The 27,641-nt window shown below is 43.6% G+C and overlaps 2 protein-coding genes across 3 annotated transcripts in view; one reads left to right on the forward strand and one right to left on the reverse strand.

Annotated features, from left to right (window-relative positions):
* Positions 1–27,641, forward strand: part of LOC117455880 (astrotactin-2-like) — a 337,211-nt gene that overhangs the window by 275,598 nt on the left and 33,972 nt on the right. Inside the window, exons 1-4 of one of the 2 annotated variants that reach the window (XM_034095513.1) lie at positions 5,958–6,043; positions 10,419–10,741; positions 19,710–19,843; positions 21,413–21,561. In XM_034095513.1, the coding sequence (XP_033951404.1) occupies positions 5,977–6,043; positions 10,419–10,741; positions 19,710–19,843; positions 21,413–21,561 (673 nt within the window). In that variant the 5' untranslated portion in view covers positions 5,958–5,976. Of the gene's footprint in view, positions 1–5,957; positions 6,044–10,418; positions 10,742–19,709; positions 19,844–21,412; positions 21,562–27,641 lie in introns of those variants that run through there. The other variant, XM_034095512.1, reaches the window with a different exon arrangement.
* On the reverse strand, positions 604–6,164 carry trim32 (tripartite motif containing 32). Its single transcript, XM_034095514.2, has 2 exons — positions 6,084–6,164; positions 604–5,260 (listed from the first exon to the last, which is right to left on the reverse strand). The coding sequence occupies exon 2, from the start codon at positions 5,246–5,248 to the stop codon at positions 3,191–3,193; it is 2,058 nt and encodes a 685-aa protein (XP_033951405.1). The 5' UTR covers positions 5,249–5,260; positions 6,084–6,164; the 3' UTR covers positions 604–3,190.

Here is a 27,641-nt window from a genome sequence, read left to right on the forward strand (position 1 = left end):
TCCTGTTCATCCGTGATCCTAAAAAGTGCTCCTTTTCAGTCCGGCCATTCAGTATGGCTGGAAACTGGGTTTTCAAAAAAAAAGACATATTTTTGGGTCGAGGAGGACCAGGATTGAAAACGCACAGAGAAGTACTATGCTTTATGAAAGGGACATTATCCATGTGTCAGAGATTTAATTTCAACCAAATTGATTATGAAAAAATGTATTCTGAAATGCATCACTAAATCTGATTGACAAAATACTGTTTCAAGCAGTGTTTTTTAGCTACATTAACTTATGTTGTTGATAGTACTTTCATTGGAATCTATTTGTTGATGTTTTTATACTTTTACTGAAGTAAAGGATCTGAATACTTCTTCGAACCCGACATCAAGACATGACTAGGCCTTAAAGTGAATGTGTAATGCTTTAGAAACTTAGAATCATCCTGGATATTTTTGTCACCCACCACTTATCTCAGCATGAACTGAAAATGAATGGAACTCAAAAAGTGGCAAAGTATGGACCAAAAAGAGATATGCTTTGAATACAGTCACAAAGAAAACATACAATTGTATGACTATACATATTTAATAAATGAGGACAAAATAATCATCCATGTATTTTTAGTTGTTTCGTAAATGTTTATTGCACTCAGATAATCAACAATACAAACATGAATATGACTACATAAAGATGTCTGTGCTGTGTAAAATGCACAGCCTCCAAAGGTCAATACACCTGAAACACTTGGGAGTTTGGTTCATGAACATAAGGTGTGGACACATGGCGGTATTAAGATCCATTGGTATAAATCATCGAAGGGAAACATTTCTCTTCAATTACATGGAAAAATACGTATTCAGATGTGAAACACTGAAGTTCCGTACACTGACACAAGGACACTTGATTTTTCTGTTTAACGTTTGGATATTCTAGAGATAACTACTTCTATTTACCATGAATAAAGTGAAAGCACTCAAGAACAGTGTTTTTTTATGGCAAGGTTGACATGCAGCTGAGACAATCTTGAATCACAAGCTATTACTTTAGTGTTGTAATTGGCATAACAATTCAAACAAATATGTAATGTAAAGTGAAAAAGCACAAGGAAATAACTAACTTCACCGTGTACTCAAATTCAGATCTATTTATCCCTTGACCTCAACACTTTACTTATTTGAAATATCACACACAATTATTGTTTACAACACAGTCAGATGCTTTAAATATATTTGTATTCTTCTGTTAAATAGGGCTCCAGGTGCAGAGTTAAGGTCAGTTTTGTGAAACCATGTTTAAGGCTGAGTTAGTATATGATAAACTCTTATGAGCATATCAAGAAGATACGTATTGGCAGGAAGGCATATTAACTATCTACGAACGTAAGGACATCAGATACAAACAGGGCGGGGTTTCCATGATTAATTTGATTCCCCATATTTCACAAAATATTACGATTAAAAGTGTCTTTTTTTACTTGTATTTTACCTGACAAAAGCAGCTTTCTAATGCTTCATATGGACCCAGAAATCAGTTAAGCTGAAGATGAATTTAATGTTGACTTCCACTTATTCAACAACACGGTATATGGCTGTTGTCTCAGGTTGCAAGTTGTCTAGTGTTAAATAAAAACCTGATGGTGACATAGCAACATGCAACCAACAGAGCCAGGTTTGGTGTGCGAGTATTCACCTCATATTATTATATTTGCAATGATATTCTGAACACTCCTGAAGGTTTTCCCATAAAGATTGTGTAACCACAGACCAGGCATGGAAACAATGGCAAGGCAAAAGTTCTCTGGAAGAGGTTTGAACAACGTTTCTAAAGATTATTTAGGTTGTAAAAATACCAGATGTGTGATTATGTGGTCCAGGTGCTAGAGCTATTTTTTGGTGTCGGCTTTACTGGAAAAAAAAAAGAAAAAGTAATTGATAGAAGATTGCATGATTTAGTTGAAGGTTAGTCCTTAGATAATAAAATAATAATGCAATTTAAAGCCTTTCATGTTATAAAAATGATCTTGAACATTTGGTACGCTAATAACAATGGACACAATTCTGTCTGACAAGTGGGAGCTACAGTGTAAGTGATCAAAGCTACTTTCATGGTTCAGGTTAAATGAAAGGCAAACAGAAGGTGATGTAGAGGCCTGAAATTGTATACGTTTGACTAAAATAGGATACAGTATGGGGCAGATGACATGTTATCTTGCAGAAGGTTAGCCTGCCTCCTAGTGACACAAGTGAGGCAGTGGCTTGTAACTCACATGGAGAGGTTGAATGAAAGAATGGACAGAACGTTTTTTGTTTGTCGATCATACATTAGCTTTTTTGTAATATTTGCTTTTTAAGCTGGTGCGCTGATTCAAAATACACAGCACATATGCTAGCTAGGCAGTATTAATTAGGTACCAGGACAAAATGATAATAATGTGGCCTACAAATTAAACATCAGTAACCCTGATTCTGTTTGCATTACCCTCAAAGAAGTGTTAACCCGCAGCAGCCAGGAAAATGACACCATTGCCTATCATGTTGTAATTTAGTTTTTCAACCCTCTATCCTGTCGGTAAGATAATATTCTAAGCTTAATGTTCCCTGAATGAAATCCAATGAATTTGTATACTTTCTTACCGTTTGCCATTAGCTAACTGCACAGTAAACATTAAAGCTGCCTGCTGCATTCAGCAACATCGATGTTAGCCTGTGCTACTAAAACCTCACACTAGGAAACAGTGTTGTGTCAATAATAAAGTGCTTCACAGGCCCAAAGCCTTGGTATGCTTCATTTTATATGCAAATATGTCAGCTTTTCTTTATCATATTTCTTTTTTGCATGTCTGAGCCAGATTAGTGAAAGCCATACATCACACACATTCCGGCTGAATGGTGCATGCATCAGTAAACTGTGACTGCAGCAGCCTCAAAATGGTTGGCTTCTATTGCAAGTATTATTTGTAGTAAAACAATTTACCAAGTTTTGTTTGTCATTTAAATTATTAGATAATAGGCAGCTTAAGTAGCATCATTTTATTTGATTACAATAAAATGCAGTGGGTTTCAAACTGAACCAGTTTGACTATAATTCTCATTTAGTCTGCAGTCAAACTAAAGTGACAGGTTACAGTGTGAGTCTACCTTTTTCAAACACACATACCTAATACATCTCTCATGCTCATGTCCAGATAGACTGAATTGTCCCTCTAGGAAGTGGAGGAGTGCCTCCTCTGAAGGTAAGTGTAGACTTTGACACAGTGGTCCCAACAATCAATCACCAGCAGCTGTCCTTTCTGGGTCGTGACCACTCCTACGGGGCAGGTCAGACCTTCCTGGATGAGAACTTTGAATCCACCCTCTTTGGGAAACTGGAGGATTTCTTTTCTGCCACTGTCCGTTACCAGCAAATCCCCATTGATATCCACACACATGCCGGTGATGCAGCGGAAGTCCTCATTCTCTGAGAAGAAGTGACTGAGCTGCTTTCCCAGCTGACCATCTTTATCTACAGAGCCAATAGAAAAGCCACCTTCGAGGTAGGGCTCATTGTGACGTTTCTCAAAGTTCAGGGCTAGACCCTGGGTGAAATAGACTGTTCCAGCCGCATCGCACGTCACAAACTTTGGCCGCACAGCAGAGCACAATCGGTTGTAGCTGACCACACCTACATTGCGGTCCACTGTTAGACACCATAGTTTGCCTCCTTCCACATCTGACACAACAAACTGGCCTGATGGCGTGGCGGTAATGCCCCAGGGTTTAATCAGCTGCGTCTTATGGCAGGCCACACATTGTCCATCCATAGTGTAGACCTTAACTGAGTTATCGTAGTTGTCTGTGATCCCAATCAGGCCTTGAGGAGTGACGGCAATGGATAAGGGGATGATGTTGGGCAGATCAGCTCCGAGGAAGCTCAGAACAAAGTTGTCGATGCTACTGGCGTTGCGGCGGATCTCACGCTGGAAACCTTTGCGGTTGAAGATCTGGATGCGGTAGTTTCCACGGTCAGCCACCAAGACCTCACCGTGTGGAGTCACACAGATGCTGACTGGTAAATTGAAGGTGCCAGGTAGCGCTCCCTTGCAGCCCATCTTCTTCACAAACTGGCAGACTTGGGGGCCTGCACTTGCCCCAGCCCCTCCAGGTGACCCCCCGCCTGCATCCATGGACTTTGACTTAAAGCTGCTTGGTGAACCACATGCTGCCTCTTCTACAGTGGCAAACATGTCAATGTCTCTGTAAAGGTCCAATGGAGCCTCCCTTCCACCACCTGTAGCCCCCATTGCCCCAGCTACACTCTCTAGATCACCCTCAAGTGCAACCTCCAGCCCACTCTCCTCATCCTCTGTATTGACAGTATAAGTGTTTGTGGTCACTTGGCCCACTTCTACAGGTTTAGTGTGCTCTGTTCGGACCAGCTCGGGCTCTTGAAGCTGAAACATGGTGGGCAAGCTGCTACTCAAATCTATCTCTTCATCATCTCTGCCTTCGCCATCATCCTTTAGCAAAGCGATATCACTCTGCCTCACCAGCATTGTCAGATAATCGCAGCGTGACACCACTTTTACCTCTGCAATGTTAAGGTGGTATGTCTGCTCCTCCAAGACCTGCCCATTTAGCTTCTCCACTTCTGCCATGGAAGTTGTGAAAGTCCTTCGAGACCGGCCGAGTTCCTCTTGAAGACGTAGCTCAGCTGACACGTAGTCCTGCTGCACTGCCTGGTACTTTAGTCTCAAGGACTTGGAAATGTTGTCAATAGCTGATTTTTTCTTCTGAATTTCACTCATGACATCACGCAGAGAAGCCAGCTTGCCATCCAGCTCTTTACGACGCTGCTCAGCGGCCACCCTGATTGGCTGGATTGAATGTCCTTGATGCAGGTGGCCCTCTTCTTTACAGAGCTCGCAGAGGAATGTGGCACAGTCATGGCAGTACTGTCGTGGTAGGCGGTTGTAGCAGGACTTGCACATTAAGGCAGCAGTAGCAGCACTGCAGGATGTAGTGCAATCAAGGATCTTGAGCACAGTGAGATTATCGACCAGCTGGGAGATACTGCTCATACGGGACACTCTGCTACAGAAGGGGCAGCGCACACCATTTATAGTATTAGCCAACAGCTTCTCTAGACACTGCCGGCACACTGTGTGACCACACTGCAGGAGTTTAGGTCTCATTTGAGTCTGGTTGTAGGTCTCCAGGCAGATAGGGCATTCAAGAACCTCCCTCAATAGATCTGGGTCCAGCAGGTAAGAGGCTGCCTCCATGTTGGTCCTTTCCTTTAGTGACAAAAAACAACAACAAAAGGGTTGTAATGTGTCATGTGTGAAATAATGATGCCACAGAGTTGTGTTTTTAATGCATGTAGCAGTTTAGTGTAGCATAGTTTGATACTGTGATGCAATCACTGTGACAGTGATTACAAATACATTATACAATGCAAATCTTTGCCTCAAAGCTAATGTTATTGGGCTAATTTGGAGGCTATTTAATGCCATGCCAATGAGTATGTGGACAGTTATAACAAGCACAGCGAACTAGTGTTTCTCTTTTTAAAAGTAAGTAGTTGTAGCGGTTTGGCTGACATAAACAAACATTACTTATGTGGCGACCAGTTAACTGGGAAAACCATTCACTGACAACTATCTAACGTTAGTCAACGTGTGTTTTTTACGAGCTCATTTTGATTACAGCTGATTACATCATAGTGCTGCTAAAGAGAATACACGTTCACAATGAAACACTGGTTATAAAGGGCAGGCACGTTAGGCTAATTGTTGATATTTAGCTTGGACACACGATCGTCCGACGCCATAGTTACTAGCAATGAATAAGCAAGCTAACTGGGCACGAAAGTGCTGTTGATGCCTACAAATAGGTGGACCTTGCGGCACATACTTATAAACCAAGTTCCGGGTGAATATCCATATTGTAGACAAGTTAATTGTAGGCCTCTCGACAAAACAACAAACGTGTCACTTGATACAACGCGCCAATGTCAGTCATCATCACACGTCTGGTTTGGATGAACGAGCATTCGAGAATACGACTTGCGGTTGATGGTAAGGTGTCTCTTTCAAATATTCATGATGAAAACATTACCTTGTCTTCAATTTTAGCTGGTTGGAAGTTCAGAGGTTTTGATGGGCGGGCTGTGTTTGTGCTACTGCTGCAGCTGCTAAGAGACTGCAGTGTGGACGACGTCACGTACGCAGTGTTACGCAATACGCACAGTTCAGAGCCTGACGTCTGTTTTGATTGGCTGATGTGTGGGCTTGCACAAGTGCACGCCAGGGTCCTGATCCTGATGGCACACTCGTAATATTGTTGCAGGCCATGGAATATGTTGAATATTAAGATGTATATAATTGGACTGTCTTTCATTTGGCTTAATGCCGATGTGCCCATATTCAGACACATCAGATTGTCATGTGTTTCATAGAAAATATGTATATTTGCATGCACAGTCCCTAATCCCGTTAAGAGTTACAATATAAGTAGGCTACAATATAGTTAAATTGTCCTTATTGATCCTGCAATGACTGTAGTGTTTAAAAGGAAGACATGACTTCCTTGTTGTAACAGTTCATCCTCCAAAAAACACATATATAAAACTGGGTCTATTGAGTAAAGAAGAAAACAGACCTCACACTGAGCAAACAATTTTAACAGAGAGAGCTAGAGAGAACCTGAAGTACTGTATTTTAAAACATCCAGGTGTGGTGACATGTTTGTTTTTAGACGTGAGACGTAATTTTATAAAATGAACACTAGATGTCAGAATAAGTCTTTGAGAAGATGCCCATGCAACATTTCTGCACACAGGAAGAGTAAATTAATCTGACACAATCTATCTGGTTTTCTATATGAGCACAACAAACCAAGCTACCACAAACTGCACACCGAGAGAAGTTAACTGCAGTAAAGCTAAAGGGATACTTACAATAAAATTACATTATTACAATATAACTTTACCTCTTTAGCCCCCTTTTCACTTGTCAAAACCGAACTAAACAGGTTAAATTACAAGTAATGGTCACATAAACAAATTAAATATAAAAAGCATTACTACAACTGTTTAAATCACTGGGAAGTTATTAATGAAGAACTAGAAGTAAGTAACCCACTGCAAAATTATTTTAAACTACTAGTTTATTTCCTTTTCAATTTATTTAACATATTCAATACATGTATATGTATTTGTATTTCCCTATTAACTGGCCATCACAGAGTAAATTATGTTTGAATAGTTAATGGAAAGATATTACAAAGGTGAAATGAAGTAGACTTTGTTGACATTGTACAAGTCACACACAGATACAAATGTGTGAAAGACTTTGTACAATTATATACAAGAATATGAACTACTAACAAGCGTTTGCTCAAATCGGAAAACGGTGCAACATGTAGCACAAGCAGCTGTTTTAATAAAGTGAAAACAACAATGCCAAAAGTATCCACATCTAACAACATTTGAACTCAATTGCTTCGGAAGACATCTGACACCTTTGCTGTTGTTGCCTGGGCAACATAGCCCTGGCCAGAGGCGACGTGTCCCTCATGAGTAATTATACTGCAACAAGTCCACAAAGATGTTGTAATGAACAAAGGCAGTGCACGATCAATGGCTAGGAAATTCACTCCATTTATCTCTTCACTATGTTTGATGATAGCCAAGTGTCAGCCACCACCAAATAACTCCACATAGCAAAGAGATGTCATTGTTTATAAGTTAATTAAAAGGCCAAATGAATAGCCACTCCAAAAATACACATGGTCCTATTTAATTTCTCCTTGTGAAGGGTGTCACTGTTGTTCAGATGGAACTTTACATTGCATACACATCAATAAACAGACACACAGACAAAGTACTTACATAGTAATCCCTGATGGAAATTGTATTTTACAGCAGTTGCTACCAGCCTTAATATAAGACAGTTAAGAGTCTTGAAAAAAAAGTCTAAAAAATGTAAACACTGACAATCACATTACCTTGGCTACGTTTTCTCCTGGCTATTTTCTCCGCCAATACATGTCAGTTCCACATCTTTCATCAAATGCATTTGTTTACATAGATATAAACAATTGTATTGAGTTTAGGGGGGTTGGAGTGAATTATAATGGCTATCCACAGCCAACCTGAGCTATAGGGCTTTATTGTAGGAGCTGGGTGAAGACAGCTCTTTTTACTATGTCTGTGTTGCCTCAAGAAGTGCATGTAATTGGGCTCTTGGGCCACCCCTTGAGCCTGTTTACATACTGTTGCACATGAGGTTACCAACCACCCTTTCAACTGCCTCCCAGTGTACATATGCACGCCAGGAGTAAGCTGCATAGACATATATAAATAAATAAATGTACTGTATGTACTGATTCAATTATTTCCCTCACACAAACCAGGGTCATGTCCTTAATGTTCTTTCTGGTGATTTTGGGCATTTTCAGTGACCTCAAGTTCAGATTGTGTGTACAAATGTGATATGACACTTGTTTATCTATGTAATTATTGTTAGATAAACATGTTTAGTATCTCTATTATAGCCAATGGACTTATGACCCCAGTAATTTCCCAAAATATTCTACAGCTATTTTATTTTCTACGGAAGTCAAAAAACTCAGTTACTGTATGTTATAAAAGCAACTTTACTTGTTTTCTTTATCTTTATCCCTTTCATTAGACAATACTTTAATGTGTTAAAAAATATAAATGATTGAACAACTTCCTATGCACATTTTAATTATTAACGTTTGTACAATATAACATACTTTTTACAGTATTGCTATGTAATCACATGAATTATTATTTTTAGCATTTTTTGTTACATCAAAGTCTTTTGGTTTCAAATTGCATAGTTGTAATGTCAAATATACTTGACATATATAGTATTTTTCTCCTGCTAATATAACTACAAAAAAAGAGTCCTTGAAAACACCCCCATCCGTGTTCTGTTTTTTCGTAACTTTGAAATACCTGCTGGTAAAGCGCATGTGTTTGTCTTTGAGAAATTAATGGTTGAAAGTGTACACACCCCTTTCATGTCTTGGGGCAACGTATTTAATATTGTTGATGTTATAGGAGTCCAAGTGAAATTGCTCATGCAGAAACATTTAGACAAGTTTCACTCCGTCTCTCAAACAAACACATTTGGGTTCATGCACTGTATTTCTGCCACTGCCAGTAGTTTAAGGGATGTTGGATTTCACTATCATTAAAATGGTTAACAGGAAATAAGTCATTTAAAATATTAACCCTAATTGGTCCCAATTACCCCACCTTGAGTAATGTCAAGGGCTTTTCCTGCTCTCTTACCCACTTCCTTTGGGTTTAGGGTTTCCCTTATTTTTCTTGGTCTTTGTGTGTGTGCATATATACGCTTATGAAATTCTGTATGCATGGGTAATCTCCTTCATACATCCATGTGCCTCTGTATGAACGTCAATGGAGGTGTAAGATTGTAACCTAAACATTTGCAGATGTATGTGTTTATACTCTTGTGTCAGGGGCTGAGGTTTTTTTTCTTCAATTTCAACTAAAAAGCTTCATTAATCTACATAGGGTGTATGCTACTTAATACTCTGGCAACCTACACCTCTATATATAAGACATGTGCAGTGTATTTAACTGCAACATCGAGGGTTTGATGAGTGAAATCAAATGTGTGCAATTACATTTCACATGCTGTGTGGTTTCCACTCACATATGAGTCATGTCTCAAAGATACATCATTATACAGTAATTTTAATATGGTTATTTTTCACTGTAAATGACACCGTATCACTTAAAACTCACACATGTGTCCTCTCCTCTTGTGAAGCAAATTGACACTAAAGCACATCTGCCACATCAGCCCAGATGGGAGATCTGCTCCACTGTAACATGTGGCCTGATGTGTCCTCCAAATGAAACACTCAACACCAAAGTATCATTTCCTCCTGTTTCTACTCCTCCCCTGCTTCTGTTGCTGCCTCTTCTTTCCGCATGGTGTGTTGTTTTCCCACTGAAAGAGTAAATCGGGGGAAACAAATCCCTTCTTACTTCAGTGATAACATCAAACAGTGGTAATTGAAAGAAGCAAGTGACACCCCCCCCCACCCCATTCATCCTTTGTCTATGAAAGCTGATGACAGTAAGGAATTAGTTGTTGTTTTTTCTTCTTCCCCTTGGCAGCAAGTAAAAGTAAGTGGATGCATTATGCAACTGAGGGAATGTGATTCTTTTTTTAGATTTTACACTTTAAGATACATAAATAGTTTTATGGAAATAAAGATTACAGAAAGTACGGGAAACAGGGATTGTTTTTACAATTTGCATATAACAAGAATAAGCTGTTTTCCTTCATCCCCTAAAGTAAATGCTTGTTTTTGTTAACTTGGTTTATCCTTATCTGCACCCCCTCCTACCCATACCCTCCCTTCTTCTCTTGTTTAACCCTCCAGAGGCGACAGACCAAGGGGTTAGTGGTGGTGGGCGGCGTGAGCTGAAGTCGGTCCCCTTCATCAGCTACCTGTCGGCAATGCAGAAGAGCCAGCTGTTGTCTGACGACATGGTGAGTGGCGTGGAGATCCGCTGTGAGGAGAAGGGCAGCTGTCCAGCTGGCTGCCACCTGTGCCATCACCAGGCCGTGGTGGGAGGGCTGTCAGGGAGAGGCCGCACCGGTAACAGCAGGAGTGGAGAGCCGCCTTCCCCCATCCCTGTGCTGCTGGAAGTCAGCCGCGTGGTACCCCTCTACAGCCTGGTCCAAGACAACGTCACCAAAGAGGTGTGTGTGTGTGTGTGTGTGTGTGTGTGTGTGTGTGTGTGTGTGTGTGTGTGTGTGTGTGTGTGTGTGTGTGTGTGTGTGTGTGTGTGTGTGTGTGTGTGTGTGTGTGTGTGTGTGTGTGTGTGTGTGTGTGTTGTGTGTGTGTGTGGTGGGGGGGGTGGGGGTGTGGTGGGGGGTGGGGGTGTGTGTGTGTGTGTGGGGGGTGTTTGCGCTTGTTTGCTTGAAAGGGATGACTGAGAAAGTGACAGTAAAAACTAGAGTGACAAATTGAATCAAGTCAAGACATGTGATGCAACATAACCACTGTAACCCATAGAGTTGGAAGCATAAAGCAAAACTAATAGTTGAAGTTAATGAAGCACAATATTTCTGCATAAGATGAAGACAATCTATACAATGTCATTAAAGCCTGAATCTCTTTTAAATTCGTAACTATTATAATACGGAGGTGAATGATGGCATATTATTATTAAAATATGTACAACTGGATGGCATGTGATTATACTAGGTCTTCTGAAAACAGACTTGTACTGTCAATGTGAGGCATTTCCACATATGTTTTTCTGCCTGGTGCAATCTGTTGTGCATGGGAGTGTAGGACGCAAAATAATTGAAGTGTTATATTTCACTTATATACAATGTTGTGCCATGTACTGTAGTCATGTATTAATCCTCTTACATTATACACATCCATTGTCCTCTGAAGCGTTTTACCTGATGCAGTTGTATCAAATCACCTCTAGGTGGCATCAGTTGGTTAAATGTGACCACTGGAAATGAGCACTGTAATACAGAGGGCATACAAAGATGACATCATAGTTTTCTCCTCTTGTGGGGAAGTCGATGTGTAAGAAATGTATGTTTGTCTAAACAAGCATACACAGCTGAATGCAATATCAGCCTAATGGCCACATGTTGTGATTATGATTCATCCTGTTTAAAAACTATTTGGATCTTCATGCAGTGAAAGTGAATTATATCAGATTCATTTTCCATAAGGTAATGTAGGAGGGGGCTGTGGCTTCACTTGACATTTAGTTTACCACATTAGCTCTGTTTGGGCTTTATCTTGACATTGTCTAGCTACATGTCATCCGGTACATTTCTTCTTTGTGCGTGTGTAAACCAAAGCAGAGCTGTTTGCAGGTGACTCACACACACACACACACACACACACACACACACACACACACACACACACACACACACACACACACACACACACACACACACACACACACACACACACACACACACACACGCCATAGGGAGCAGACGGGTTCATGCTCCCCCCAATCAAGCATCTAATTACCTTCCCTTCTGAAATTACAGCAAGCAGCAACAATACCAGAGGCGAAAAGGCAAACACACATTATGCATTCATTCATGCACTCACAAACACACACATACACATTACAAAGCCACCTGTACGTGCCGCCCATAACAAGCACCAGAGCCCCAAAGAAAAGAAGGCACAATCAATATCAGACGATCCCTAGTGCGCCTCATCGATAGCTAAACATGAGGAAGAGCAAAATGTCTCTTTTCCCTCTCTTCCAAACACCTCACTTTCCATCCTTCTCTCTCCCCCTTCCCAACCCGTGGTCTTCTGGGGATGTGGAGACTGAGATGTACGAGGTGGAGGAGAAGGGGTGGACTGCAGTGGATAGTTCTTGCAAGCCCTTCTGAGGTAGCTTGAGGCAGGATTATTAGCTTCTTATTGATGTCATCGACCTCTTGGGAGGGAGGGGAGTCCATCACTCTGCTCCTCTTTTTCCTCTCCTTCGCTTCTTCTCTTGGCTGCAACTGCTGCTGCTAGTCTGAAAGGCACATACGTAAATTGCATTAGAAGCAAGCGACACAACAACCTGTCCTTCCACATACACACACACACACACACACACACACACACGCCACTGCTCATTCTCCCTCTCTCTCTGTCTTGTGTGTGTGTGTCTTTCTCACACACTTTTTCTTGCGACTTTCTACTTGGCTGGGTCTATCTGGGAAGACAGCTGCCATGTTGCAAAAGCTTTCTCAGAGATGAAGTTGTTTTTTGTTACCTTAAATCCCCTGAAGCCATCAAAATAGCAGCTTAGTTGTCCAGCTTATTATAAGATATACTGAGGTCATACCTTCTACGTGTTTACCTATTTGTATGCATGTGTCTATGTGTGCATAATACCAGGTTTACCGTACATCACCTGTCTGTCACTCTCTCTTTGGCTCCTTCCCCTCCGTATTTCTCAATAGCTGCATCTTTCAGTGGCCTCTCCCTGGCGGCCGGACTGTTTGACAGGACATGTCATGTCCGTTCCACATCAATCTCCTCATTATGAAGCCAGAGAGGGATTTATTTTACAATAGGAAATGACCACTTCATTGAAAAGACCACAACCTGGACTGGAAAGAAACCGAATCAAAGAGAAGTAATATCTTTGCTCAAAGTGGCTTTGTCAAAGGGGAGAATAAAGTATTTTGTTGTACATGTACTGACATTAAAAATGACTAGTTAAGGATTTGCATAAAAAAATACCTGGGACACTTTTCACCTTTCCATTATAGGATAGTGTTTCCTAAAAAGGGTTGGTGTACTTGTATAGAAAAATAATGTTTTGTCTCACTTACCTCTTATTTCATTATTGAATCGCACAGATTTTAAGATGTGCTTCTATGATATATTTCCTTCTAACCTTTTACAATGGAGCTGACTAATAATTGAGATTAATAGAAAGAAATGAAAAAAACCTCTCCATAGAAAACTATTTCCGCATATCCAAACGTCTCACTGTCCAACAGTTGCTGGATGAATGCCATACTGAGGTTTGTGGACTTTGTTGAGTAATGTATACACTTTGTTCTGGTTAAAATATATCATTTTTTTGTTTTAAGTGTAATGTTTTGGTTTCCGTTAACACTCACAATAACATTCCATTCAAATACAACTTAAAAATATATGCATGGATAACTAGTAAGGGCATGTGGATTGTCTTTTGTTTGTTGATTGTTTTTCTGGTAAAAGCATATTGATTTTTTTGTTTCTTTTAATAGAAAATGTTGGAGATTTGCGCCACCTTTGTCTTGATACATTTCTCAGGTTGCTCTGTTCAAGGACATTACATTACATGACATGTCATTTGTTAGATGCTTTTATCCAAAGCGACTTACATACATTCGGTACTGTGGACAATCCCCACAGGAGCAATTTGGGGTGAAGTGTCTTGCAGGGACACAACGACATGCTGACTGCAGTGGGACTCAAACTATCCCCTGATTTGAAGTCCAGCACACTACCCACTCAGCCACAGCCTCCCTTTGGACCTGGCCTGCTTCAAACCTGGTCTGCTTTGAACCTGGTCTTGACTTGAATTTGACTGGAACTAATCTTGGAATTGGAATTGGCTTACACTCGTCTAATAGGTGGTCTTGCTTACAGGCCTGGTGTGTGCAGGCAAATACACACAGATACTCCTGTTTTAGTGCCAGAGAAAAAATACCTCAGTGGATAAATAAATAATCTAACGCTTGTGGAGCTTGCCAGTGGTCCTATGTCCTGTGATGCTGTGACTGAGTTATGGCAAACCTTTTGAACAAATTGGTTGTGAGTCTAATAGGTCAGAGTGCTCTATATCTTGCCAATAGCCGCTGTCATGCTCTCACCATAACGCACTATTGCAGCCCCCCGCAGGGGCGTGTCTAAGGCATTTTATTGGGGGCAGGAGTAGGTGCAGAACCACAAGAACACTACATATTTGCACAAAAACCAAAGAGGTTGCAGCATTACCCACAAGACCAGGACAGGTATATTTACGATGGGGAGGGGGACTTGCTAGACCTTATTATCCAGTCCAATATCCAGTAATAGATTGAGTGAAAATAACATTGAACACAATTCAAAGACGTTTCCCTAGTGTCCTTTGAGCCTGCAACTAGAAATGTATCAATTAAGATACTTAAAAATTGAAAAAATAAATAAATACAAAAACACAGCATGAATGTTTCTGCCAACTCAGGGTGGTAGTCTTCAACACACCTCCAGCAGGACTCATTGTCGAATGCACACACAGGAAGAAAAAATACAAGTTTTGATTCCAGGGACATCCCTTCAGTACCAAGGAGAGCGCATACTCCTATAGATCATTACACAGATTCATATCAACTCTCTCTGGACAGTAAATACTTCACTCCCTCCAGTGTATTAGGTTCACCAAACTATAAATAATACATTCTAATACAAGACCTTGCAATAAATGATATCCTCATGAAAGTTACAGTTATTAGTTTGTTGATGTTCATTTGTACAGAGATTGGGCTGTTGTAGTTTGTGGTGCTGTTGAACTATATTGCATTACAACATATTGTGTTCCTTCATTGATAGAGGTTGGGTGGACAAAATAATTGATACAAGTGCCAGAATAACCTTCCTGGAGGTAGGGTTAACTGAGCAACTGAGTTTATGTTATTGTGAACATTTAGTCCACAAAGCATTTGCATTACATCAGCAGCAGATCAGACTTGACTTTTAGGCTACAGAACAGTTTAACAACCAAATTGACAAACTTTTCTCATAATTTATAATGTTTATTCACCAAGTTTTATTTGATAACACATAGTAAAATAGCACAGTCAATCCACTTGCTGGAAAGGTCAGATGAGCTTAGACCGTCGTCGAACAGAGAGTTGGCCCAACTAGAACCCAATTGGTGCTGTTTGAGGGCCCTCCAGTGACACGGCAATCCCCTATCAACCTCTGGGTGAACCAAACCTCTTCCATTTTCCGGGAAGTACTACTTCTGATAAGGTTCTTAGAAGCAGCCCATTGGTTCCTTTGTTAACACCATTAGCTCTGAATGATTGGAAACGCTAGACAAATGGCACACACACACACACACACACGTACACAAAAATACGCACTTAGGTCACCATTGATGTTGTCCTGTGTGTGCTGACCACTCTTTACCACCACTGGTGATCATCTTATAAATCAATAGTGTGGGCCAGCTGGACAGTGTTTTTGTGTATTAGCCTCTGACAATGGACAGTAATACGGTCAGCGTAGACTAGACAAACAGATTAATACATTAAGAGGTCACGATGGCCTTCCTTGTCCTCTTGTTAGTCAAAGTGAAAGGTCCAAGTAGTTTTTGGTGCCAGTGAGTCTACTGGGTTTAGATGATGTCGAGGCTTGTAGTTGTTGCTGATCTGATGTTGTCTTCAGTAAGCAGGGGGCGATTACATTCCAGCTCAATTTGTTCAATATCGATAAGGTCAATAGAAATGGATTGTGGTATATTTGTTAAATTGTAGAACCCTGCGGTATTATCACCATAGCGGTATTGCCAATTCCTGAAAGCCTATCTGTCATGACTGCATTTATTTATTTTATTTTATTTATTTATAGAAGGACCATGCATACAAAAACATTAATCTCAGCAAAGAGAAGAGATGCAATATTTCCATCTGTGGTCCTCAAAAAAAATAAAGTCTGTCTTGCAGTCAATGCTCGGATCGGTCCTTTCTGATCAAAATACTTACTTTTCTAATACGAAGCCTAATAGATAAGGTTGCTTACCCCTCATTTGCCGTAACAGAATGTATATGGATCTATAGTATTTCTGGGAAATGTATGATCTGTGGTTAATCAATACAGTATAGGGTATCCTCCTCTTTTCAGTTCTGACCTATCTCTGCATTAAACACAGAAATACTCTCTGTGTGTCATCTCACTAAACGATTTTCCTCACTGACACAAGCATTTTTGTTCACTTCACTTGCAACAGTCGGACATATTGCTTTCTTTATGGCCACACATCCGACATAGTATCACTTTACATGTATCACTTTTCTTTTAACTTTGTTCTAAATCGTCATCTCTGCTTTACCTCCTGTGCCCCCCACACACCCCCCTACTTCATTCTCTAAACCACAATTAGATTCCCTGTTTACCCAGTGGAGACTGGCTTGCATTACTCTTCAAACATAAACATGGCGGTAATCGCTTTGTCTATTTTTCACATGTGCAGCCATGCAATCAAGCGAGCAGACCCATATGGGGTTTTTCTAGGAATCTGGTGCTGGTAAATGCATGGCGGTCCTGTGGTCTCTCTCTCTTTTGCCCCCAGCAGCGGTCAATTCTAATTCCTCATATTTTTCTAGTCAGTGTGCGTGCATAGGACTTGAGTCCAGTTTTTTCTTTTGTCTGTGGCTTGCTTCAAATTGACATGAGGTGGCGAAACCCCTGCTGCTGTTGTTTTCTGGCAGCAGTTAGTCACATGCATGGGTTCAGGGAAGGAGGGAGAAATGTAATTACCTTTTTCACCTTTTTGGTTTTCCAAGGGGTTATTATATGGCCATGGATTACAGTGCTTGCTTACCCACTATAATAACTGCTCATTCAGCACACTCAGTTAGAGGGGCTTGTGTTGGAGGATAACTACTGGGGAAGCCTTCACTGCTGAAGGATCCTGCTCCTGTCCCACAGTAAGGTGGGGAATGAGTTGAGTTTCCTTTTTTCACACCTTCATTTAGTTGATGTTCTGTATGTCCTTTTCCTTTACGCCACTCTTCCTTTCTCTGTTGCTCATGGTGGTTACTTTCCCACCTCAAGAGCCTTGAGTGAAACAAGGGGTATTGGAAGAAGTCAGTTCCCATGAAAGACTGTTGAGCCTCCTTACCAGCTAACGATGCAGTGTTGTGGAAATGCTAACATCAGCTTCTGAGTGCGTGCCTGACTCTTTTTTTGGCCAAATTGTCTGCCTCTCTGGTCAGAACTATGTAATCTCAATGTCACTTTCACTAATCAACACACTGCAGAGGTCTGTGTGTGTGTGTGTGTGTGTGTGTGTGTGTGTGTGTGTGTGTGTGTGTGTGTGTGTGTGTGTGTGTGTGTGTGTGTGTGTGTGTGTGTGTGTGTGTGTGTGTGTGTGTGTGTGTGTGTGTGTGTGTGTGTGTGTGTGTGTGTGTGTGTGTGTGTGTGTGTGTGTGTGTGTGTGCGTGCGTGCGTGCGTGCGTGCGTGCGTGCGCGCGCGTGCGTGCATGCGTGCGCGCTAGGGATGCCAGCGATTATTCGATTATTCGCTACAGTCTCCATAATCGAATATTATTTTTAAAAATCGATTTTATTTATATATATATTTTTTTTTTTTTTCTGGCTTAGTTTCAACCAAAATATATATAAATATATATATGCTAATAATAGTAATAGTATTAATAATTGTAAATGGTCATTGGTCACACCACCAGTTTGTTTTACTGTAAACTTGGAGGAAGCCTGCGTGCAGAGCAGACTGTTGCTGCAGCACGCTACACACCGCCCCCACCCCCCCTCTCCCTCACACGTGCGACTAAAGATGAACAAAGCGGCAGGTAAAAAGAGTTCCTCCTCGTGGAACTACTTCGAACTTACAAGTCCAAAGGAAGTTAAATGCAAGCTCTGCGAAAAGACGTTGGTCTATCACAACTCAACCTTAACAATGCGTTCGCATTTGAGTGCGAAGCACGCCAAAGAGGTTACAGAGAAAGACGCAGCACAGCCGTCATTACCAACTTCACTTCAAGGCCACGTCGTTGTGATGACATGCTTGTTTGTTGTTTGTACTGTTAAACATGTTCCAGTAAAGAAAACAACGGAATTCCTTCTTCTTTTTTTTTTCCTCTCCCGCAGGGGGGGGGGTTCCGTATAATCGATTATTATTCTCCAGGGCTGCCGAATAATCGATTTTGATAATGGTCAGTTTCTGGCAACCCTAGTGCGCGCGCGTGCGTGCATGTGCACACAATGCTTGTTCACAGTCATCTTAAAGATTTGTGTGTGTTCTCAACAACTCTTTTGCTTTCGGATAAGTGAATGTCATGGTGTATGAACAAACACTGTGCCTGGTACCGGGTGATAATGTTTCTGCATGGTTCCAGCGTCTTATTTTTGTGACCATGATCAAGCACATCTCCAAAGTTGTCTGCATGAGGCAGCACTGCCAACCAGTTAGAGCACATAAATAACTGAGTGCTCCATTGATCCATAGTGTGACAGGGGGAGCCACAGTCCTTGCAAACTCCCTTGAACTCACTGTCTATCATGCATGTGGCTTAAGGGAAAGCCCTGACATTATACTTTATTACTTTGACGGTTCTATTGGCATGTTCCTTCCTTTTAGAGGATGACTGAGCTTCTGCCTTTGACTTTTCTTTCGCCCGTTAATGAAGCTGCACTAGGATGTTAGGAGATGATGTCATCTTCTAGCACCCCTCCCCCTCTCCTCCCCTTCCCCTCAGACAGACCCACATCGACACCGACAGATCCTCACACAAACATACGCATAGAATGGAGGAGGTGCGGAGTGTCACAGCTTTCACATCTCCATTATAAAAGTCACAGTGCATCTATGATATCACAGTCCAAGCTTGACAATGTTAGTGAGATGTTCCTGCCTTCCGGTAATTGGGAACGTTGGGTTTGAAAAGGTCACTCCGTGTGTAGGTGTGTGGGTGTGTACATGTGCTACTATCTTTGTGAGACCTGTTTTAGTTCTATAAGTCAGAGAGAGGACATTTCTTTCAAAGCAAAGAAATATTGGAATGCCCACAGATCATATGGGAAGGCTGAGGTTTGATATGTTGCTGTTTATGGTTAATTTTAGGGGGATGGGGAAATGGAAATGAATATTTCCAATGGATGTGTGTGTGTGTGTGTGTGTGTGTGTGTGTGTGTGTGTGTGTGTGTGTGTGTGTGTGTGTGTGTGTGTGTGTGTGTGTGTGTGTGTGTGTGTGTGTGTGTGTGTGTGTGTGTGTGTGTGTGTGTGTGTGTGTGTGTGTGTGTGTGTGTGTGTGTGTGTGTGTGTGTGTGTGTGTGTTCTGGGATATGGGTGCACCAGTGAAGAGGGTGGTCTTGGTGGAAGATGGGGGTGGGGGAAGCAAAGATGGACAGGCAGCGCAGGATAATTGCATTTCTCTCACCTGTTACCCTTTACAGGCCTTCAAGAGCGCCACAATGAGCTCATACTGGTGTGCTGGAAAGGGCGATGTCATTGATAACTGGTGTCGCTGTGACCTGAGTGCCTTCAGCAAAGATGGCCTGCCTAACTGCAGTCCCCTCAGGCAGCCAATGTAAGTGTGAGGTGACACCGTGACACCCAGTAATTCATGCACAAGAGATATTTCATGGATCCATGCCCCACAGAGCTGCAGGCCTACACATATGCACACGGACGTGCACACCAGTCTCCACTGACTCATGGGGCACTAGAGAAAGTTGTAGAAACAAGCACAGTCCCAGAAGTTCTAATAGCTGTCAGTCTGCCTTTACACCCCTCTGAAAAGAACATTCTCTCATTCAAGGTGTCCTAATAATACTCTTGAGTCATCCAGCCCATTGCTGCCTTGAGAACTGAGGGCATTCATTCAGATCTTAAGGCTACAATGAAAGAGTCTTTAAAGAATGAACAAATATGGCTATTAGAATATAACATGCCAGGGTTAATATGAGGCAACATTCATTGGCACCACTCTAGAAAAACAATAAAAGCTTTACAAGGATAAAATATAAGTCAATGGTTGCCAATTAAAAATCAAAAAGTTCACCGTTATTGTTGTTAAAGAGTGACATTTCATCACAAGGTTACAATCGCATAAATCGTACTTACAAGGTACATAAGCATTTTCAATTGTATTGGTCAATAGGATCCATCCCTTGGATACTGACTGGATATTATTAATATATTTAAAATATCACAGATTTTGGATTTATGAAGGAGTTTGTGGCAACAGGGTCAAAATTGGCTCCCAGTCTTCCACTGCTTCCAGGGTCAAATTAACATTGGCACCTTAGCTTTTAAGCCAACATAGACGAGAAGAAAAACAACATTTATACATTTGAAATTCACTCAACTTACAACAAATTGGCAGACTCCTGATAAACTCCAGAACAGCTAGAAAATTGACCTTGTGATTTGATTGTTTTTTTTAACTCTTAAGCAATACTTTACCAAAAATATGTTGCACAAGTCATGCACAAGTGGACTCTTACGGTGGTTTGGGTATTGGCTGGTTTGAGGATTGTGGTGGGGAAATTGTAGATGATGGGGTGGTGCCACAACCAGAGTTTTGGTCAGGTTTTCCCTGGGCCCATGCATACTGGCACAAAAAGACCAGTCATGAGAACTTGCAGCAAGCAAATCTCCAAATCTGGTCAGTGCCGGAGTGTAAGGCCAGTAAAAACCTGCTGAACCTTTTATGATTGTCTGTGAAGATAAATCCAAGCGCATCCTTTTTATGAAAGAGGGATAACCTACCTCTCTTAGCCATTGTCACAGACACAGCTGGAGGGCAGGCAAAATGGAAATATTGTTCTTTTATCTCTTTTGAACTATTAGAGGGAAGACTCACAGGGAACACTTCTGGAGAACAGGTGGCATTGGAATGCTGTTTTGTTTAAAGCTGCTGTTTGCCATCCTGTTGTCCAATGAGATACTGTAGTGTGAAGGCAGAGGTGTGACAGTCTGTACTCTAACATAACCATTACCACATGGGATTCTTACTCATCAATTCTAGGGTTCATATCCATACCTTAGGCACATAACACACTTAATACAAATTCAAAATGAGGGTGTTAGTGGTTACCTGTTGATATCATTGTTAATATTTATGTTATTAACATGTCTTGAATCTTGTCCTTAGTTTGCGCCTAGCCCCTTACCTGGAGCCCTCAAGCACAATGGTGGCCGTGGAGTGGATGGACGTGGAGCCTCTGATTGGCTGCAAAGTCTCTGACTACATCATCCAGCATAAACGAGTGGAGGATCCCTCAGAGGCAGAGGTCTACACAGGTAGAAACACTCAAATCTAACACTTAGTTGATGTAATTGTTGTAACTGTATACTCTACTTCTAAATACTATGATGTGAAGAAACTATAGGTTACTTACGTAACCCCAGCCCTCAGAGTAACATGAAGTGAGATGTCTCACTATGGGACGCGCCTCATCGCGGAGCAAACAGAAGCATCAATCTCATTACGCCAATCCTGATTGGCTGGTGATCTTGACGTCAGCGTCAGGGAATCCACCCCCTATAAGTAGCTTGCGCTACGTCGCATGCGTCATTCAAAATAAGCACCTCTTCTCGCTTCACCATAGCAAGGAGGGCCGTCTGGTGAGACATCTCACTTCATGTTACTCTGAGGCCTGGGGTTACGTAAGTAACCTATAGTTCTCATTCATAACACTCCGTTCGATGTCTCACTATGGGAAATTGTAGCTCCCGTATTGTCAGACGAGCTTATCTCGAAAATCACCAAACCAACCAGAACTTAAAAGGTAGAGCTCTGACTCAACCAGGTGCCCAGCACTGCTTGAGTCACACTGGGAGCAGAACGTCCAGCCTGTTAAGAGGCGGACAAAAGTGAGCGGCGAGGACCAGCTCGCCGCTGCACCAATGTCTTGGATGGGAGACAGAGCCCAGGATGCAGCCAGACCCTGAGTCGAAAGAGCTCGCGGACCCAAGGGTGCCTGCGAACTCTGACTCGTATGGGCCCCAATGCAATTGCTTCCACAAAACAGTGGAAGAGCCGTTGCTTAGTAACAGGCTTGCCCCTATAAGGGTTAGCCCAGGACACCAGGAGTTGGTCATTATGACAAGTACCCCTGATCTGTCCATACAGGTGCGTAAGCACGAACTGGACACAGCAAATCCGGCTGCTGTTCCCCGGAGGGACCCAGCGGCGGAGGAAATGCCTCAATGTCCATTGGGGTACATGACCCAACCACCTTGGGTATAACGACAGGGTTGGGCTTCAACAACACTCTCGTTTGCCCTGGGGTGAACCGAGTGTGTGAAAAAATATGTACAGATAGTGCATGAAAATTACTGGCTCGCTTGGCGGAAGCCAGGACCAGTAACAGCACTGTCTTAGAGAGACCTGGTGTAGGAATCTCTCGCACTCTGAATAGTGTTTATCACCCTATGAGGGAGTCTCACTGTATTCAAGTTGTACCACTCACGGGCCAGGCCCATAAGGCCAAGCGCTCTGGGTGTGGGTGAAAGATCGCCCCCCCCGCCTGAGACAGTATGTCCCTGCGTAGCGGGAGCTGCCATGGCTGCCCGCACAGCAGCTGATAAATCTCCGCCAGCCAGTACATTGCAGGCCAGTGCGGAGCTATCAGGATAAGTGTGTGGCGTTGTTCCCTCACTCTGGCCAGAGTTGGGGGTATCAGAGCCAGGGGTGGGAACGCGTACAGAAGGCCCGAAGGCCAAACGTGTGCGAGTGCGTCCACGCCTAACGGTGCGTTTAAGTCGCGCATCGAAAAGAACAGCTGACATTGAGCATTTTCTTTTGATGCGAACAGGTCCACCGCGGCTCTACCATAACGCACCCACAGCTGGCTCACAATCCTTGGATGTAGAGTCCAGTCTGCATAAAGTGGTGCACCTCTGGACAGTAGGTCAGCCCCAAGGTTCAACACACCTGGTACGTGCGTCGCTCTCAGAGAGAGGAGACGCCCGCCGCTCCATAAGATCAGTTTGCGTGCCAGCATGTGTAACTGGAGAGAACGCAAGTACTAGAAAAGTCGGGTGCAGCCAGTGGCGCAGTACCGTTACGCATTTCACAGTAACCAGTACTCTCCGCGCGCCATGACACTGGGTTTAGTTTTAAGGCGGCTACCCAGCGCTGAAGCTCCCTCATGTGTAAGCATCCTAGTCGTACGACCAGGATGGCTGACGCCATGAGCCCCATTAACCGCAGGCATGATCTGAAGAGAACATGTTTGCGCAGCTGGAATTGAGCGAGACAAGCTCTGAAAGCTTTCACTCTTTCTGCTGACAGTCGGGCAGTAAAGGGTACCGAGTTCAGGTGTAAACCCAGGAAGAGTACAGTCTGTGCTGGGCACAACATGCTCTTCTCTGTGTTTATTATGAAACCCAGGTTGAACAGGTGCTTTACGAGGACATTTGTCTGCGTAATAGCCTCCTGCTCCGACTGTGCGAGAAGCAGCCAGTCGTCCAGGTAGGTTGCCAGGCGAATACCCTGTTGTCTTAACGGGGCTATCGCGGCTTCCGTACATCGTACAAACACTCTTGGACTGAGAGACAGGTCGAAGGGAAGTACTCTGTATTCGTAACAGATCCCCTGAAATGCGAACCTCAGATATTTCCTGTGTGGATAATATACTGGGATGTGCAAATACGCATCTTTCAGGTCGACTGATGTAAACCAGTCATCTTGTCGCACGAGACGCAGCAGAGATGTGTGAGTGAGCATTCTGAATTTGTATCTTTTTAGATATTTGTTCAGAACCCTCAAATCCAGTATTGGCCGAATTCCGTTCCCTCCTCGTTTGGGAACGAGGAAATACTTGGAATAAAAGCCACTCTGACTCTGCTCGGCAGGTATAATAGATATAGCCCTCTTTTCTAGAAGTGAGAGGATCTCTCTTTCTAGAATATGGGCTGACTCTCCCCGGGCTTGTGAATACAAAATGCCCGAGAAACGAGAGGGGGTGACAGCGAATTGGAGTCTGTAACCCCGTGTTACTGTCTTGAAAACCCAAGCAGATGTTGTGAGCATCTTCCACTGCATGCTCCTTAGAGCCAGCGGAGATGTCACATCTCATACCCTCTGAGTCTCTATTTGTTGTGTTATGGGGCCCTCTAGTGTCTGAACACGGTGGTACCCCATTTCAACAATCCCCACCGTCACTGCGCATGCGCGTGACGTGGTGCCTTCACAGACCCGTTTATTATCCGCCTTTTGAGAGAGGCCGTAGCTGCTCTCAGAAGGGGATTTATAGTTAACGGACTGTTTATTGTTTTTCTTTTCATTTTTTTGAGCTGCGCCCTTGGCCGAAGCCTGGATGCGTCAGCGGAAAATGGTTTATTGAAAAAACAACAAAGGTGTGACATGTGTTTTATGCGGACTTGAGGATGACGTTGAGGCATCTCTCGAGGCAGCGGGAACACGTTTAGAGCTGGGGAAAGAACTTCCAGCTCTGTCACGGAGGGGAGAAGGAGGGGCTGTCAGGCCGCTCGCTTCTTCTTCCTCGACTGCTGGCCGAAATTCTGGGTTGGCTGCGCCTGGGCTGCAGCCGGAACCGGAGACTTTCTAGGCCAACTCGCCCTCGTCTCCTGCCTGGGCTGGGGACTCGGGGTGGGCTGCGACCTCTGCTGTCTTGGTACTTTAAACCTAGCAGGGTTTCGGGGCAGCTTGGGCGAAGGACCGCTGTTGCGAAGGGCCGCTGTTGCGAAGGCAGCGGCTGGACCCTTCGAGGGAGTCAGAGGTGGAGGGCCTCGTCTTCCTTCTTTTTCGACTCGCACTTCCTCTGCATGGAGGCGAGAGCAGAGCCGAAAATCCCCTCGGGAACAATGGGCATGTCAAGCACATCTTCCTTTTCCCGGTCTGGGAGGTTGGTGAGGTTGAGCCATCTAGCTCTTTCCTGCACCACCATGATCCCCATTGCCTTGCCCGTGGCCTGGACGGCGCAGCGTTGGACACGGAGACAAATGTCCGTGACCGCGGCCATCTCGTCCAGAGTGGCCGGTCCAGGATTGCTCGACAGATCCTCACAGAGCTCCGCTTGGTATGCGGTTAGCAGCGAGGAAACGTTCAGAGCCCTGGCGGACAATGCTGCGGCTCTGTAGGACCGTTCAGTCATAGTTGACTGGAATCGGTCCGTTTTTGCTGGCAGCGTGGGCTTCCTGCTTGGTGACGGGCCCATCCTCGGTAGGATGTGGGCTGCCACCAGCGGTTCCATGGGCGGTATGCGGAGCAGGCCGAGCCTCTCCATGCCGTCACAGTCTAGGGAGGAGGCACCCTGGATTGGGGCCTTGTTGCTAAAGGTCTCTCCACGAGACCGACACCTCATCCAACATCTCCGGGAAGACCGGAAGGAGTTGCCTCTTCGTCCTCGTTGTTTGGGGAAAACGTTTCCCCTCGTAACGGGACCTGGAGGTCTCCTTGGCCATTTCGGGCACGGGATGTCTAGCTTGGACGCGGCGCGCTGACACACGGCCTGCAGGTCCATGCTTAGACAGGGCGAAGCTGGTGTGCTATCGCCCGGGAGAGCAGCCATCGCTCCCGGCTTTGCAGCCTGAGCCGATGACATGAAGATGTCGTCTTCCTGCTCATCCGAGTCAGACAGGAGGAACTCAGAGGTATCCTCTTCGTCCTCCATGTAATTTAACTCTAGGACATCTTCCGCGGGTGAAACCATGGTGAGGTCCAGCCGGGAGCCCCAGCTTGGTAAAGCGTGGGGCCCCGTTCCCGCGTCTCTTGCCGCCACGGGTCTCAGCCTGATATGGCACGGGATTCCGGTTCTGCGGCTGCCGCTGTCGATGAGCCCCAGACCGACCTAGTAAAGGGCTCCATCTCTGCTGCGGACGCCCCCGTGTCTTGATTGCCAGCCGGCAAACCAATGGACATGAGGGGGTCCTGTCCCGACAGGCTAGCTTGTCGTGCTAACCTTCGGCGGAGGCTCTTCATAGTGAAGCGGGCACAATGCCCGCACGAGCCGGGGTTGTCAATGGCCTCCTGGGCATGTTCCAGCCCGAGGCAGGACGAGCAGATCTGGTGTGAGTCTGTGCCTGACACTTTCAACCCGCAGCCGCAGAGCCGAGCCTCCGAGTCCCTGACTCCTCTGGTGTGAGGGAGAGAGGCGTCCATCTTGTTCGCCGCGTGGCGTGAAGAGGACCCACTCGTAACAGGTACGTCGAGAGAAAAAATGTTCCCAACCTGTCTTTAATCCGTAGAAAAAAAGGACGGTGTGGGTCTTTTTCCTCAAAGAATATTACCTGGTGTGGTAATATCCTTTTAATCCCTTTTCTCCTTCGTGGAAGAGAAAAGAAAAAAAATCCGTCCTCGCTACCGTGAGGGAAAAACAAGCTAGCAACAGGTGTGTCTACTAGCTTGAACAATCAAAACCTTACCTTAATTCCTGAGGAAGAATGGCGAGGTTGATTATAATACTAACTGGTGTGTTAGTACTCTTCTGCGAGGCAGAGTAAGGTAGCCGGCTAACGCCCGTCGACCAAAATTAGCTTTTGGTTCAGTCTGTGGACTGTTAAGCTAGCCCGGCTACCATTAGAGATGTGCTCTGAAGCGAGAAGAGGTGTTTGAATGACGCATGCGACGTAGCGCAAGCTACTTATAGGGGGTGGATTCCCTGACGCTGACATCAAGATCACCAGCCAATCAGGATTGGCGTAATGAGATTGATGCTTCTGTTTGCTCCGCGATGAGGCGCATCCCATAGTGAGACATCGAACGGAGTGTTATGAATGAGAACCCTGTCTTTTAATTGTTATTCAGATTGTTTTATTTGTTCAATGTTTTTGAAACAGTTTTCCTCCATGCCATAACCATGCATACTCACATCCATAAAATCGTACAATTTATTAAGTGTGTTAGTCCATCGATAGACCTGTAACTAGCTGACATAGGGAATGTTTCACAAGATTTCACAGCATATTTTAACTGCAAATAGAAAAAATAATGGGTTGAAGATCCAAGTCCAGGCAAGAGTCGTTTCTGTGCATTTTATTTCTTTGATCCAATATCATAGAAGTACAACCGTTTTCTTATATCTTGCTGTTGTCTCGTGCGTAATAACTAAAATTACACAAAAATAAAAGGTAGATTTACAATAAACAAAACAGCAAGAAAATTAATGAATAACTATTAACTAAGATACTTCAATATATTGCTCAAATCATTAGAGTGACGGTGATGGTAAAGTTTTGTTTATACAGAAAAGAAGGAAGGGCTCGGACTGAAGATGATAGAAAAATGACGTACGGCAATTTATCAAGTGCCATAAATGGGGCTGACCGTAGAGCTGGCCATGGTGGTGACGAGGGGCTGGGGTGAGTCAGAGGAAGGGTGATAGGAAGGAATTTAATAATGTTGAAGAAATGAG

Source organism: Pseudochaenichthys georgianus, chromosome 12 (assembly GCF_902827115.2).
Source record: "Pseudochaenichthys georgianus chromosome 12, fPseGeo1.2, whole genome shotgun sequence".
Taxonomy (NCBI): Eukaryota; Metazoa; Chordata; class Actinopteri; order Perciformes; family Channichthyidae; genus Pseudochaenichthys; species Pseudochaenichthys georgianus.

Excerpts from the sequence above, each read along its gene's own strand:
- trim32 (XM_034095514.2), bottom strand. The coding sequence starts at position 5,248 with ATGGAGGCAGCCTCTTACCTGCTGGACCCAGATCTATTGAGGGAGGTT.